Raw genomic sequence first — 13,549 nt, 5'->3', positions numbered from 1 at the left:
CACTCCGACGCACACGCATTCACACCTCAGCGCACACATCTATCCACGCAGCGCTGCTGACATACGCTCACGCTCACACACACACACACACACACACACACACACACACACACACACACACACACACACACACACACACACACACACACACACACACACACACACACACACACACACACACCTATACTGACACACACAGACCAATACTGATACACACACATATACAAATACTGATACACACTCAAATACCGAAATACACACGCACACAAAAATAATGATACACATTCAAATGCGAATATACACACAAAGCGATGGCGGTGACAACACGAAACTCATAATAAACAGAACTGGGGAGTCTTGCTCGTGGACACTTCAACACCACCAGGAGAATAAAAGCGACACCAATCTGCGCACACAGTCTCAGCTCCCTCATTTCCTGGAGGTTCTGCTTCTCAAGCCGGATAGATAGCAACAGAGTGAGGGGCCAGAAGCGGGTTTCCAAACAACAACATCTTACAGATGAATGTTTTCAGAAGTGCTTATCACTCGGAGTCGCTTTGTTCAGGACAAGATGTTTTCCCGTGTCTTCCCACCCGCTATGAGCACACTTGGATTGACTCCTGCCGGCCAATTTGGGGTTCTCTGTTCGCAAAATAGAGATACGGGGCTGCCAACTGCCATTAAGCCCTCTAATTTTAGCTAGCACGTTAGCAGCTAGCTCTGCCAATGTTTCCTGGACCCGCTAACATCGCCAGCCCCTTCCCACAATAATACACACGAGGCAGTCCCCAGCCGTCCCCATCCCACAAGGGACAACGCTTGGAACGGGGAGCTTCCGGTGATTTCCGGAGAGTTGCAGGAAAGAGGGAGGGTACTCCGAGAAAGGTCTGCTTATTACTGGATCAGTTTCCGTTTCACTTTTCCTCATTCAAGATCATCCTAAAATTATATATTTTTAAGTTATTTCCTTGCCACTGTCACAATCGTTGTCTCCTCTCCTTCTTCTTCTTGCTACTCTCGTTCCGGGGTAGTAGAGAGGAGAATGAGGGACCACAGCTCCTGTTTTCAGGGAGGTGTTGGTACAGAGGGTAGTTTGAGGGACCTCAGCTGACCGGGTTTGCCAGCCCATAATAACACTCAGCATGATGTCTGTAGCGCAGAGCGGTGCGGAACTCATCATCTCCACAGCGGGCCCAGAACTCCACAGGCACGCCGCCCCACTGCACTCTGGGAAACACAAGCCGGGGAATTGAGCCTTTACTCCCATGATGCAACGCTGCCTTATCCGGGGCCGTTGAGGCCTGGCTCGGCCGCGTGTGAAATTGGTTGTCGGCGTTAACAGCCTCATTCAGATCCCCGTGGTTACGCCCGATGAACGGATCCCATGCAGAAGGACTTTGTACGCTACGTTGGTTAAATAAAGGTTGGATTCAGGGCCACGGTGGTGACTTTTGACAGGGTTTTCTGGAGAGCAATTTTGAGGGCTTAGAGTTAAGGGGCATGGTTTATGGGGATGTACAGTTAAGGGGTGTGGTCTATGGGGATGCACAGTTAAGGGGTGTGGTCTATGGGGATGTACAGTTAAGGGGTGTGGTCTATGGGGATGCACAGTTAAGGGGTGTGGTCTATGTGTATATATGGTTGAGGGTTGTGGTCTATGGGGATGTACAGTTAAGGGGTGTGGTCTATGGGGATGTACAGTTAAGGGGTGTGGTCTATGTGTATATATGGTTAAGGGGTGTGGTCTATGTTTATTTGGTCTATGGGTATTTAGGGTTAAGGGGTGTGGTCTATGGGTATTTATGGTTAAGGGGTGTGGTCTATCTGTATATATGGTTAAGGGGTGTGGTCTATGTTTATTTGGTCTATGGGTATTTATGGTTAAGGGGTGTGGTCTATGTGTATCTATGATTAAGGGGTGTGGTCTATGTTTATTTCCAAGCTGTCCACCATGAATCCATATAAATATAATGCATAAACATGCTGTAAATATCTTGGATGGATATCATCACACAGCTTGAGTCTCTGGTATTCAGGTTACCTGTATTCACAATGAGAGCGGATTGATACCTCAGAGTATAAAACACATCTTTGATATGAAGCAGAGAGACACACAATAGTGGGGAAGTCTAGAGAGTCTATTTATAGATTTTGATTTGATAAAAGAAAAATCCCAATACAGCAGAAAGGCTATTTTAATCCCCAAAAAATCTCGGCCCTAGATGAATCATATAATAACAACTTTAAAAACTCAACAGAGACACGACAGACTCGACATGTCAACTGGAAGGTCATGTAATGGGAGGAGATCGGTCAAAAGGTGAGAGGTCAATGGGATCTTTCCACAGAGAAAACCGATCTATAATTCACCGATGGCGAGACTCTCGTGTGTGATCCATAATGGTACCTGACCTGCAGCTGATGCTGAGGTGGCTGTGTGACGTGAATCTCATCTCTGTGGAGCCAGCAGGATCACAGAGAGGGGCTTCCTCTCTGGGAACAATCCTCCCTCTCAACTCAAGAGCATAAAGTCCTGCTTCACTCGAACACCACAATCAAAGACACATCTAAGTTCCAGCTAATTCTGCAGCACACGCCTGGTCCCGCCTCATTCAGATGTCACTGGGAGACTGGAAAAGTGCAAACCCAATCGTTCTGAAATCAGACCATCTGTGCTGGAAAAGCTTCAGAGCTGAGCCGCAGTGTTTGGCTTTGATTGAATAAAGAATATTTATGAATATATACACAATGCCCCCGTGTGTGTGTGTGCGTGCGTGTGTGTGCGTGTCCATCCTGCGGGAAGACGACACACACACTGTTTCTCTTTTATCTGCTCCTTCCTGCCCTTCTTCTCTACTCTCCTCTGTCTTCCTCCTCCTCCTCCTCCCTTCGCTCAATTCCTCCTCCACTCTTATGCATGAATCCCCTCCTCTCTGTCTTTTATCTGCAGCAACCCTCCCTCTATTCTCTCTGCGACACACACACAGAGGGAGAGGGAGAGGGGGAGAGAGAGAGAGAGAGAGAGAGAGAGAGAGAGAGAGAGAGAGAGAGAGAGAGAGAGAGAGAGAGAGAGAGAGAGAGAGAGAGAGAGAGAGAGAGAGAGAGAGAGAGAGAGAGAGAGAGAGAGAGAGAGAGAGAGAGAGAGAGAGAGAGAATGGAAGCAGACCATAAGACAAACAGACCTCATATGAAGCAATAATAAATAATAATCATAGAGCAAACAGACAGACAGACAGACAGACAGACAGGCATGCAAGCACGCAGAGACAGACAGGCCGGTCCATATTGTATTCAACTCTTGAAATAACGGTTGAAATAGAACCATGCTTTTAAACTTATAAATAAATAACTGAAGGAGGTAGAAGTGGTGGCGGATCCAACAGTGGTGGTCTCTGGAAATGGGTCAGCCAGGACCTTTAAAATCCTTAAGCTTCTATATTTAACTGGAGAAATGTTCTCCAGAAGAATAGAGTTTTTTTTTTTACCAAAGTCCCCTGGAGCCAGCAGATATCTGCTAGCATGAGGCTAGTGGTCAGGCCTAGTGGTCAGGCCTAGCGGTCATGGTTAGCGGTCATGGTTAGCTTCAGGGAGCCAGAAAGCAGATTAACATGTACACACACAGCCTCATCCATCTGCATAGGAACGCACACACACACACACACACATCCTCCCCCGCCCTCAACAGACACACACACACACAACCTCCCCCTTCCTCAACACACACACACACACACACACACACACACACACACACACACACACACACACACACACACACACACACACACACACACACACACACACACACACACACACACACACACACACACACAGGCTAGAGTCCAGATTTGTATTGGATGCATGGTGTGTGTTCTTTCTATATCTCCATATATAGGGATAGAATGTTAGTGTGGCCACAGAGACGTTCAATACCAGGTCTCCAGCATTCTCCTGGTCCACTGCTCTGTACAGGGAGAGACACAAACGGAGAGTGTCAAACGCACCCCATTCCTGGCGAGCCACGCTGTAGAACAGAGACACTGACAGCCCCCACTGAGAAATTCAGCTTCACAGGGAGAGAGGTTCACGCAAGCGCACACACACACACACACACACACACACACACACACACACACACACACACACACACACACACACACACACACACACACACACACACACACACACACACACACACACACACACACACACACACAGGGATAGAGAGTCACACACACGTACACACACACACACACACACACACACACACACCTTGGTCTCATTACGGACATTATGAAGCAGGAAAGGTACCGGATGGGGTATAACTATGAAGAGAACATAGATAACTAACGACATCTCTCTTCCTAACGGACTGGTAGGGGGGAGGGGGGGGGGTCCAGCTGTTGAGCCGAGCACCAGAACAGCTGTGGCGCTCGTGAGGGGGGTCTTTAAAGACGCAGTAACATCTGGACGCAGGCATCAGGATCCCCTGCTCCCCGCAAAGACAAACCCGGAACCCGGTACAGCCCTGGAGGAACGCCAGGCCAGGGCTAGGGGAAGTCCATTTATTGACGTCAGTGCGGAAACTTGTCACCAGCGACCCCCGATCACAACAGAAAGGATCCACCGCGCGCGCGGACACGCGTTACTAACGACCGTGCGTAACGACCGCACGACCGTGCGTAACGCGTTTCACCAAACCGACACCATCATGCCGCTCCGCGTGCACTTTAACTGCAAAAGTTAAGTCCTAAATAAAAACAACAACAAAAACTAAGCCTCACCTCAGAGCGGGGAGCGGTTCTTCAGACGTAGGAGGTGAACCCCGGGTCTTGGTGGACCTGGATCGGGTCGTGGTGGCCCTGGACTGGGTAGGTGTTCTCCATCCAGATCTCCCTCACTGTAGTTTTCACTGTTAGATAGTTCCAGAGATGCGTGCGGTGCGACTTCAGCAGTTCCAGCAGCTTCCTCCTACCGTTGGCACAGTGTCTCTCTCCCCTCCATCTCTCTCTCTCTCTCTCTCTCCTCTCCCCCTCCCTTTAGCTCTTACCACCGCGTGCTTTCAGCTCCCAAAAAGAGCAACACCACAAACTCGCGCACTTGTCACTCCAATGTGCGCGTTAATTTCGCTCCAGCATCACTTCTACCCACGCACCACGCGCCTCGCAGCGCAGATGTCCGGGTCTTAGTTTGAAGCGTGGCAGACGGGTTTTCACGCCTCGGGTCGCAGGTAGCCTACCATCAGGTGGCCTTCTGTCTCACGGACACGCGCATTAGACCCGTAGCCCGTGTACGTTGTTCCCATATTACACCCTGCTGCCATCGTGTGGACAGAGAAGGTACGACAGGCGACGGGCCGCCAATAGGGTCTGAGCTTCATAAAAAAGGGGATGAAACCTATCACATTTATTTTATTGTTTAATAGCAATAGATACAATTAACTTCGTTTTTTCTAGCAATCTATTGAACAACAGGTCAGGAGATTAATACTGTCAAATAAATAAACAAAATACTTTATTTCAAACATTCAAATGTCTGGATGATTGACGACACACTCGAACATACAACTAGACTTCCAAGTGCAATGCATATAATAAACCTATGTTGCAAAAAAACATGTCACATAAAAAAAATGCGTTATTTCTTCCTTTCGTTTTCTGCTGACTTTGCCTTTGAATTGCTCTTGGAGTAAAATGGGTGGAAAAATATGGAGAACTATTTTCAAGCTTTTAAAATCTATGTGCCTTCACCCTCCACAGCATAAGAATAGAGCTTATTCCGTTCCAGTGTGCAGCTCAAATCTCTCTTCTCTTAATAAACGACATTGCAAACAAAACCCCAAAGCATAAAAACCAAACGCCAGTGTCTTCTCCTGATCCAATCAGGTGACGGGAGCCCCTGACCACTGGTAGACATTGAACCAACAACCCCTCCACTACTAAACGATGATGTAGTGACTGAGTGCAAAGCAGCAGTCTGACACGACTGACCTATACACTTCAAGGACTGTTCCGGAAACGGAAACAGAGAACAAGACAGTTTGAACGCTCAAAGTCACTTCAGCCACCTTCTCTGAGTTCTCAAAGTAACACTTGAGCATTAACAGTAACGTCGTTAGAACACACATTCTTCAGTGACGCTTTTAAACGTAAAGCCCACAACACAACAGTCCCACTCGAGTATCAAATATACTGTAATAAAATAAAATAAACTATCTATAGGATCAGATATGGATGTCAGTCACCTGGATTCTTCCCTGTTTTGATGACCGATACACTTCTACTCACACAACCTAACGTAGCAGAGTCCAGGAGAATACTGTGTGTTTAGGATGCTCAGATATTTGTATAAGTAAACACTGTTTCAGGAGCAACAGAAGGATAGCCCGTATGTTCTGCTCTCTCTAACCCTAAAACGAACCCTCCCTACAAAACTCAAACCGTCATAATTCCTCTCCTCTTCACTAACAACAAAACTTCAACCAAACGTCCTATTTTTGCATTTTGGTAGAAACAGAAGCTTGGCTCTCCTAAACGTCTCCCGCCTCCACGTGGCTACGAGCCCCCTCCTCTCCCCCAGTCTGAACCAAAAGCAGGACGCGTTCCTCTCGGTGCCTCAGTGGTTCTCTGTCGTGCAGCGGCCGTGCCCTAGGAGGTCGCCCCCCTGCTGGACGTTCTTCTCGTAGTTCTCCTGGCAGATGGCGATGCGCCGGCTGAAGTAGCCCGAGTCGGAGATGGCCTTCAGCAGGTCGTTCTGCACCAGGCACACGTCGTAGAGCTCGCAGGTGGAGGCCGTGCGCACCGCCTCCCCGCCGCGCTCCAGGAACACCTGGGGAGCCGCGGGAGAAGAAGACACGCCGTCGGTGAGCGAGCAGAACCTTACACCTGGAGAGACTTCAGGTGGATTCCAGTTAATAGCATGTAGCATGTAGCAGGTAGCTCCTCAACGATGCATGTCGTTGCTACAGGGAAGGGGCTACATGTTATGGTGAAGGAGCTACACGCTACATGCTATGGTGAAGGAGCTACACGCTACATGCTATGGTGAAGGAGCTACATGTTATGGTGAAGGAGCAACATGCTATATGCTATGGGGGAGGAGCTACATGCTACGGGGAAGGAGCTACATGCTATATGCTATGGTGAAGTAGCTACATGCTACAGTAGAAGAAGTTACATGCTACGGGGAAGGAGCTACATGCTACGTTGAAGGAGCTACATGCTACAGTGAAGGAGCTACATGCTACAGTGAAGGAGCTACATGCTACATGCTACAGTGAAGGAGCTACATGCTACATGCCACACGCCACAGTGCGTACCATGGGGTGAACGATGGTTTCCTTGTCGTTTTGCCGGATGTTGTCATCGAAGAAGATGTGCTGGACGGTCGGGTCGAAGGGGTCCACCCAGAGGGGCTTCCCCCCCATCAGGGAGCACGAGTGCTTGGACCACCTGGGGGGAGGAGGAGAAGGGGGGGGGACGGGGACGAAGAGAGAGAGAAGGGTTATAGTTCATTAACATTTCAAACATCAGTTATACTTTACAGATCAATGATGGCTCAGTTCAACCACAGACAGCTAGTCTAAAGGTGAGACCACACACCAGTCCTTCTACAGTGAGTCTCAATGGGAGTCTACAGACCCGTCTTTATAAAGGGAGTCTTAGGAGAGTCTACGCACCAGTCAAAGGTATCCTGGAAGCCCCCCAGTCCGCTCCCAGCCCCGAGGTACTGGTACAGGTCCCGGGGTCCATTCAGAGAGGACACCTTGTCCTCGCCTCGCGTCAAGACCACCTCTCTCTTACTGCACCGGATCTTCCCTGGGGTCTGGTTCACACTCAGCTGGGGAGGGAGGAGGAGGAGGAGGAGGAGGAGGAGGAGGAGGAGGAGGAGGAGGAGGGGGAGGAGGAGGAGAGGGAGGAGGAGGAGGAGGAGGAGGCGGCGGAGGAGGAGGAAGAGGAGGAGGAAGAGGAGGAGGAGAGGGACAGGTTGAAAGGGAGAGGAGGAGGGGAGACAGAAGAGAGAGGAGAAGGACCAGAGGGGAGAAATGAAAGAATGAAGGACGAGGAAGTTGTTGAGATCAAAAGAAAACAAGAAGCAATACAGAATGACATTTGTCAACACCTTTGTATATTCCTTCAGTGTTCAATTCTTCAACAATTCTTCAACAAACACACAATTCATACGACCGTTAGTCGCCCTGGAGGAAAAACACAAAATATTCAGAGGCTATTTTTAACCTCTCATGTTGCACCTGTCTCCGTGACCAATGAGAACAAAGGACCAGGACTAGATGACAGGAGAAAGAGCGGGGGAGAGAGGGGAGGGAAGGAGAAGGGGAGATGGGAAGGGGGAGGAGATGGGAGGAAGAGGAGAGAGGAGAGGAGAGGAGAAGGAAGGGGGGAGAGGAGAGGGGAGGAGGAGGAAAGGGGAAGACAGAGGTATTCTCTGCAGACACAGTTCTCCTTTTGTTGCCAAGGAACATAACAGAGTGAGTGTGTGAGTGTGAATCCCTCCTCCAGAAACAGAGAAATGGCAAGAATGTCGCGGTCCCATGACACACACGAAGACGGATGAAGCCCCGGTATGAAGTAGAACAGTATACCCTGGACCTAACAGTAGAACCGGGGTCTTGAGAATGGTAAATGGTAAAAAGGAATGCGTTTACGTAGCACTTTTCTAACCAGTGGCCGCTCAAAGCGCTGTACAATCTGGCCTTACATTCACCCATTCACACACACATTCACACACCGATGGCGGTGTCAACCATGCCCGGCTCGTCAGGAGCAGAGAGGCTGAGGTGCCTTGCTCAGGGTAACCTTGACACTCCGAGCCAGGGCATCAAACTAGCAACCCTCTGGTTACCAGCCAACCCGCTCTACCTCCTGAGCCACATGTCTCCCCTAGAACCAAATCTTTAGAGCCTGATCTACAGAGCCTGCTCTTTATAACCCGATGTCTCCCTCAGTCCCACACAGAAGTACCTTAACCCCCAGCACCATTTTGTCAAATAAAACCAAATCCAAGAACCAGAGTAATGAGCTCCGCGTGGGCTCTGAACCGCTCCTCCTTGAGACCCCGGGGTCAGGGGTCACCCTTCGCTCGGGTCCCTACCTTGAGGTCGGGCAGGTCGGGGAAGAGCGGGTGGGCGCCCTGGGTGAGGGTGCGGGACACGGCGCTCAGCACGCGGGGCAGGTCGGAGCCGAAGGTCCGGAACAGGAGGCAGAAGTCGTCCTCCCGGGACACCAGGTCCCGGAGCAGCTGGAAGAAGGAGGGCAGGATCCAGTGGTACAGCCGGCCGTCCTCGCCCTTCACCGACAGCTCCTTGTCGGCCTGCAGGGGGAAGAGAGGAGCCGCTAGTCCACACACACAAACACACACACACACACACACACACACAACAGCAACATCGGACCACCTGTCGTCGTCCCAGGCCGTTTAGTCGGTCTGACGTGGGTCGGTTCTCGGACGAGACCCGACCCACGCCAGACCAACTAAACGTAGAAACGCCCGTGTTGGCGTCAAGCGTTTGCGCCACGCTCGTTGAAACAGCGCTGTCCGTCCGTCCGCCCTAACTAGGTGTGGTCCTCGTTTCACTTCATCGTCACGGAGACATAAACACAACCGATAACATGGACACACTGCCCCGTCCCGTCTTGGGGACAGGTGTTAAAGGAGACATAATAAGGTGTTTTCCCAACAAGTAAAGATAGTATTTGAGTTCCAGAAGCTGTCTTTTTGAAGCCGTCTGCTGGAAATAGCTCTTACGAAAAAACATCTCGCCTACCGCTATTCCCCTCTGTTTCAGTCCCTTCAGAATGCGCTGTTTTTTGGTGTCTGTAGCTTTAATGCAAATGAGCTGCTGCCCATTGACCAATGAGCTGTCAGACTGAACCACAGCATGGAGGAGAAGGGATTGTTGCCGTTTGCGGACTCCTGAAGCTCTATACCTATATTATATAATATAATAATAATATTATATATGGATATTTATTTAATATTATAACTAATATCACGGCCAAAAGCTATGTGCGCCTCGGATGATATTATGAATCATAAAGACTGCGTCTGACGTCTCTGGTACTTCCACAACAAGTAAAGACACTTAGTGGGGATATCTCAGCCATGGTTGAGCAGGCTTTGGCCTTGACTCTCTGAAGTCCATGAACCGCGACATGGAGGAGAAAGGGATTGTACTCCGGGAGCTGAGCTGCCGGACTGCCGCCGAGCTCCAGCTTCGGCGGCAGTTCAGCTCCCGGAGTACACCACGCCGGAGCTGCCGGACTGCCGCCGAAGCTTCGGTGGGGGCCGGACGGCTTCGACGGCGGCCGGACTGCCGCCGAAGCTTCGCTATAAGACCTCCGCCGAACCTTCGGCGGCAGTCGGCGGGGGTAGCTGGGCGACAGTCCGGCAGCTCAGCTCCTGGAGTACAATCCCTTTCTCCTCCATGTCTCCTCCTCCGGACCGCCGCCGAAGCTTTCGGCGGCGGTCCGGCAGAGAAAGGGATTGTACTCCCGTACACGTGAGTGCTCACGTGTGATGCCAATTGGCTACTCCCATTCACACCTGGTGGCATAATATAACCTCTTTAAGAGGACTGGACCCCATAAAGGCTCTTAACACCTGTACAGCCAAGGCTTTGAGACATCCTTAATGTATGATTTAATACATGAATGTAGTGCTTAAATACATGAATGCATGATTTAGTACATTTTTATAAGTTAAAATGTATTTTTAAATACCTTCATATATCATTAGATAAATTAAAGTACTGGCTAAATACATGAATATATGATTACATACATGAATGTGCAGTGCATTAATGTATGTCATCATCTATGCATTAATACATGATGTACCAGTGAAACTCATGACTATATGATGACAGATATCCCGCTCTGGTTGAGGGTGTGGTTACCGTGATGCCCTCGGGCCAGCGCAGTAAATCCAGGTGCTCGTCGAGGATTCCCCGGAAACGGCGCCCGGGGCCGGATGTGAACCCCGGTAGGCGGCCGAACTGGGAGTAGTAGCTGATCGCGCCCTCGCAGGGCGGGATCAGGGACGCCGCGTCGCTAAGCCACTCCCACTTCCCTGCCGACAGACGCCACAACGTTTTCCTATAAACCAGTTCTCAGCTGAGGGTTCAATTCCCTGGGCCCAGTTGTTCAAAAAATGTAATCTGGAGGAAATTAATCCGGATTTTCGAATCCCATGTTTTAGTATCCAGGTTCACCTGATCCATCTTAATTGAATCCACCCTTCAGATGGGATCAGGATAATCCTGATTTTTTTTGGATCAAATAGATGCCAAACCGAGTCAAAAGTTTGAAAACCCTGATGACATGATATGATCTTATTTAGGAATCCCTCTATGATTTGAAAAAAAACATTTCCAAGATTTGATCCAATCCGTGATCCGAAATCCCCCTGGATTACTTTTGAAAAACTGGGCTCAGGGGATCACATCTCCAAAAGTATGCCTTACAGATATGATATGGAGCTTACTTGATTCATCTTAATCTAATGTTTATCTATAACTTTGTGAATAATTACTGTAAAACACTATTAAAAACTACACAAGTGTACTTACTTAGTCCTATAAGATTGTTAAAAACTTTCAGAAAACAAATGTAATATTCGGGGGGGCAGGTGCCACATCTGGACACACCCCTGATCACATGAATACCACCCATCACGCAGACTGACGCAGTGTTATTGATACCTTTCTGGTTCATCTTCCCCCACGTGACAGTGGACAGGAAGCCGTCCAGAGCCGCCAGGGTCCCCAGGCACGTCACGGCGTCCGACACCAGGATGGTGTTGTTCAGGTCGATGTGGAGGATCAGCTTCCTCCTCGGACCCGGGGCCGGTACTGGAGGGTCGGGTCTGTCCTCGGACCCGACCCCGTTCTGGGTCACTTCAAGGGCTTCATCGGGCTCTGGGACTCGAGTCGTTTGGGAGTTCGCCATCACAGTAACGAATGACAAGGAGGTGATTGAGAAGCGACTTAACGAAGCTCAGGACGGCGACATGCTGACGACCGGCTTCTCGTTGTATCAGATGCCCGTGTTGTTTATTTCCTCATTACCTATACTTCCTCATCGGTAGTTATAAAACAGCGCCCTCTAGCGTCCCTGGAGGACCTGCTGACGCTCCGGTTACGTCCATATGCATTGTATAGCTCCTCAGAGCTAGGGGTGAAGGGCTTTACAGACAACATCACACCACCTAGGTCCCTCAAACGAGGGGGGGGAAAAGCATGTCACTTACCCCCAAAGTAGCTGCTCAAGGGGGATTTCCCAAAACCCTTTCAGTGGTGAAGACCAGCTGTACTGGAGGTACTTTTTGACCCACCAAATACTACGCCACTAAACCCACACACTAGTTACCATGAGAGCTTCCCTATATTTTTATATTGTTTGATAGTGTTATATTTACATTTTATGTCTTATATATTATGTAGGTGGTTGGTCTATCATTTAAAGACAGCAATACAAAAATACTTCCAACTAAACAATTAAATGGTAATTATGATCACAACATATTAAATCATCGAGAACTAAAAAAATAACCACAGACCACATTCTGTTCCGCTTAGTTTTTAGAAAAGAAGTTTATTATACCATCTATTTCAATATACACAGCAGCAGTCTCCACCAGCCCCCCCCTCCTCCTCCTCCTCCTCCTAAACGGGCGTGGCTGCAGGGCCGGGGGTCCTACAACACAGAGCCCGAACCCCCAGGGAGCCGCCGCTGGTATGAACATGCAGTCATGCACATGTCCACATGGTTAAAATCTGCCTTCAGTAAACACAGGGCGCAACGACGATGGATAATATACAAAAAAAAACAACACCACAAGAACTCAAGAAACTCTTCGAACTGATGCAACCAACGGTCGGATTAACTGGATTATTTTATACAAAAACAAAAAAGCAGAAACCAGGAAAACGAAAAACAAGCTTTTTTGCGCTTCGGGTTATAAAGGCTAGCACCCATCACACGTATGTACATCAACTGCTACGTCGTTACCGCGGTAACATAATGACTCAACAAGCACGACAGATAAGAGAAACGAAAACAAAAAAAAAACGGAACTATGGGAGCAACAGTCCTGGTTGGCCTTCGTCGGTTTCGGCTAGACGAGAATAATAGCGGTTTCCAAGAAATGATCCTGATGGTGTTATCTACGCGATAGCGGTGGTGTCTGTCTGTGCATGTGTCTGTGTGTCTGAGAAAGGTGAGCCAGGGGCATTTCATAGTTCAGGGGGGCCATTGAGAGAAGGTGCGCGGGGGGGGGGGGGGGGGGGGGGGGGAGTGAGGGGCCGAAAAGCCCGGACTAAGCGCCGTTACGTTAGACCGCGTGATACCCTGCAGCGAGAGCGTAGACTAAAGCTGCTTAAAAAGAGAATGAAACTTAACCCAGAGAACTGCGTGGGCAGTCTGCATTAAACAACTGTTATACACACACATATATAAATAGTAATACACATCCTATGGGAACCTGGTGTTGGGGTCCGACTTCGCGGTTGGACGCGTGTGGAATTATCAGC

At 49.3% G+C, this 13,549-nt stretch overlaps 1 protein-coding gene across 1 annotated transcript; it reads right to left on the bottom strand.

The window, feature by feature from the left end:
* Positions 1-5,400: 5,400 nt before the first annotated feature.
* Positions 5,401-12,125, bottom strand: si:dkey-32e6.3 (uncharacterized). Its single transcript, XM_056595520.1, has 6 exons — positions 11,720-12,125; positions 10,916-11,088; positions 9,112-9,330; positions 7,679-7,839; positions 7,319-7,451; positions 5,401-6,828 (listed from the first exon to the last, which is right to left on the bottom strand). The coding sequence occupies exons 1-6, from the start codon at positions 11,964-11,966 to the stop codon at positions 6,616-6,618; spliced, it is 1,146 nt and encodes a 381-aa protein (XP_056451495.1). The 5' UTR covers positions 11,967-12,125; the 3' UTR covers positions 5,401-6,615.
* Positions 12,126-13,549: the final 1,424 nt, after the last annotated feature.

This window comes from Gadus chalcogrammus, chromosome 1, assembly GCF_026213295.1.
Source record: "Gadus chalcogrammus isolate NIFS_2021 chromosome 1, NIFS_Gcha_1.0, whole genome shotgun sequence".
In the NCBI taxonomy this organism is placed as follows: domain Eukaryota; kingdom Metazoa; phylum Chordata; class Actinopteri; order Gadiformes; family Gadidae; genus Gadus; species Gadus chalcogrammus.
The sequence above is the reverse complement of the archived record's forward strand: the minus strand, read 5'-3'. Positions and strand labels throughout refer to the sequence as shown.

Bases quoted from the DNA above. Each gene is read 5' to 3' on its own strand.
- si:dkey-32e6.3 (XM_056595520.1), bottom strand. From the start codon at position 11,966: ATGGCGAACTCCCAAACGACTCGAGTCCCAGAGCCCGATGAAGCCCTT. The intron at 11,089-11,719 runs GTATCAATAACA...GTCTGTCGGCAG, and splicing joins GGGGAAGATGAACCAGAAAG to GGAAGTGGGAGTGGCTTAGC. The intron at 7,840-9,111 runs GTAGGGACCCGA...CTCCCTCCCCAG, and splicing joins CCGACCTGCCCGACCTCAAG to CTGAGTGTGAACCAGACCCC.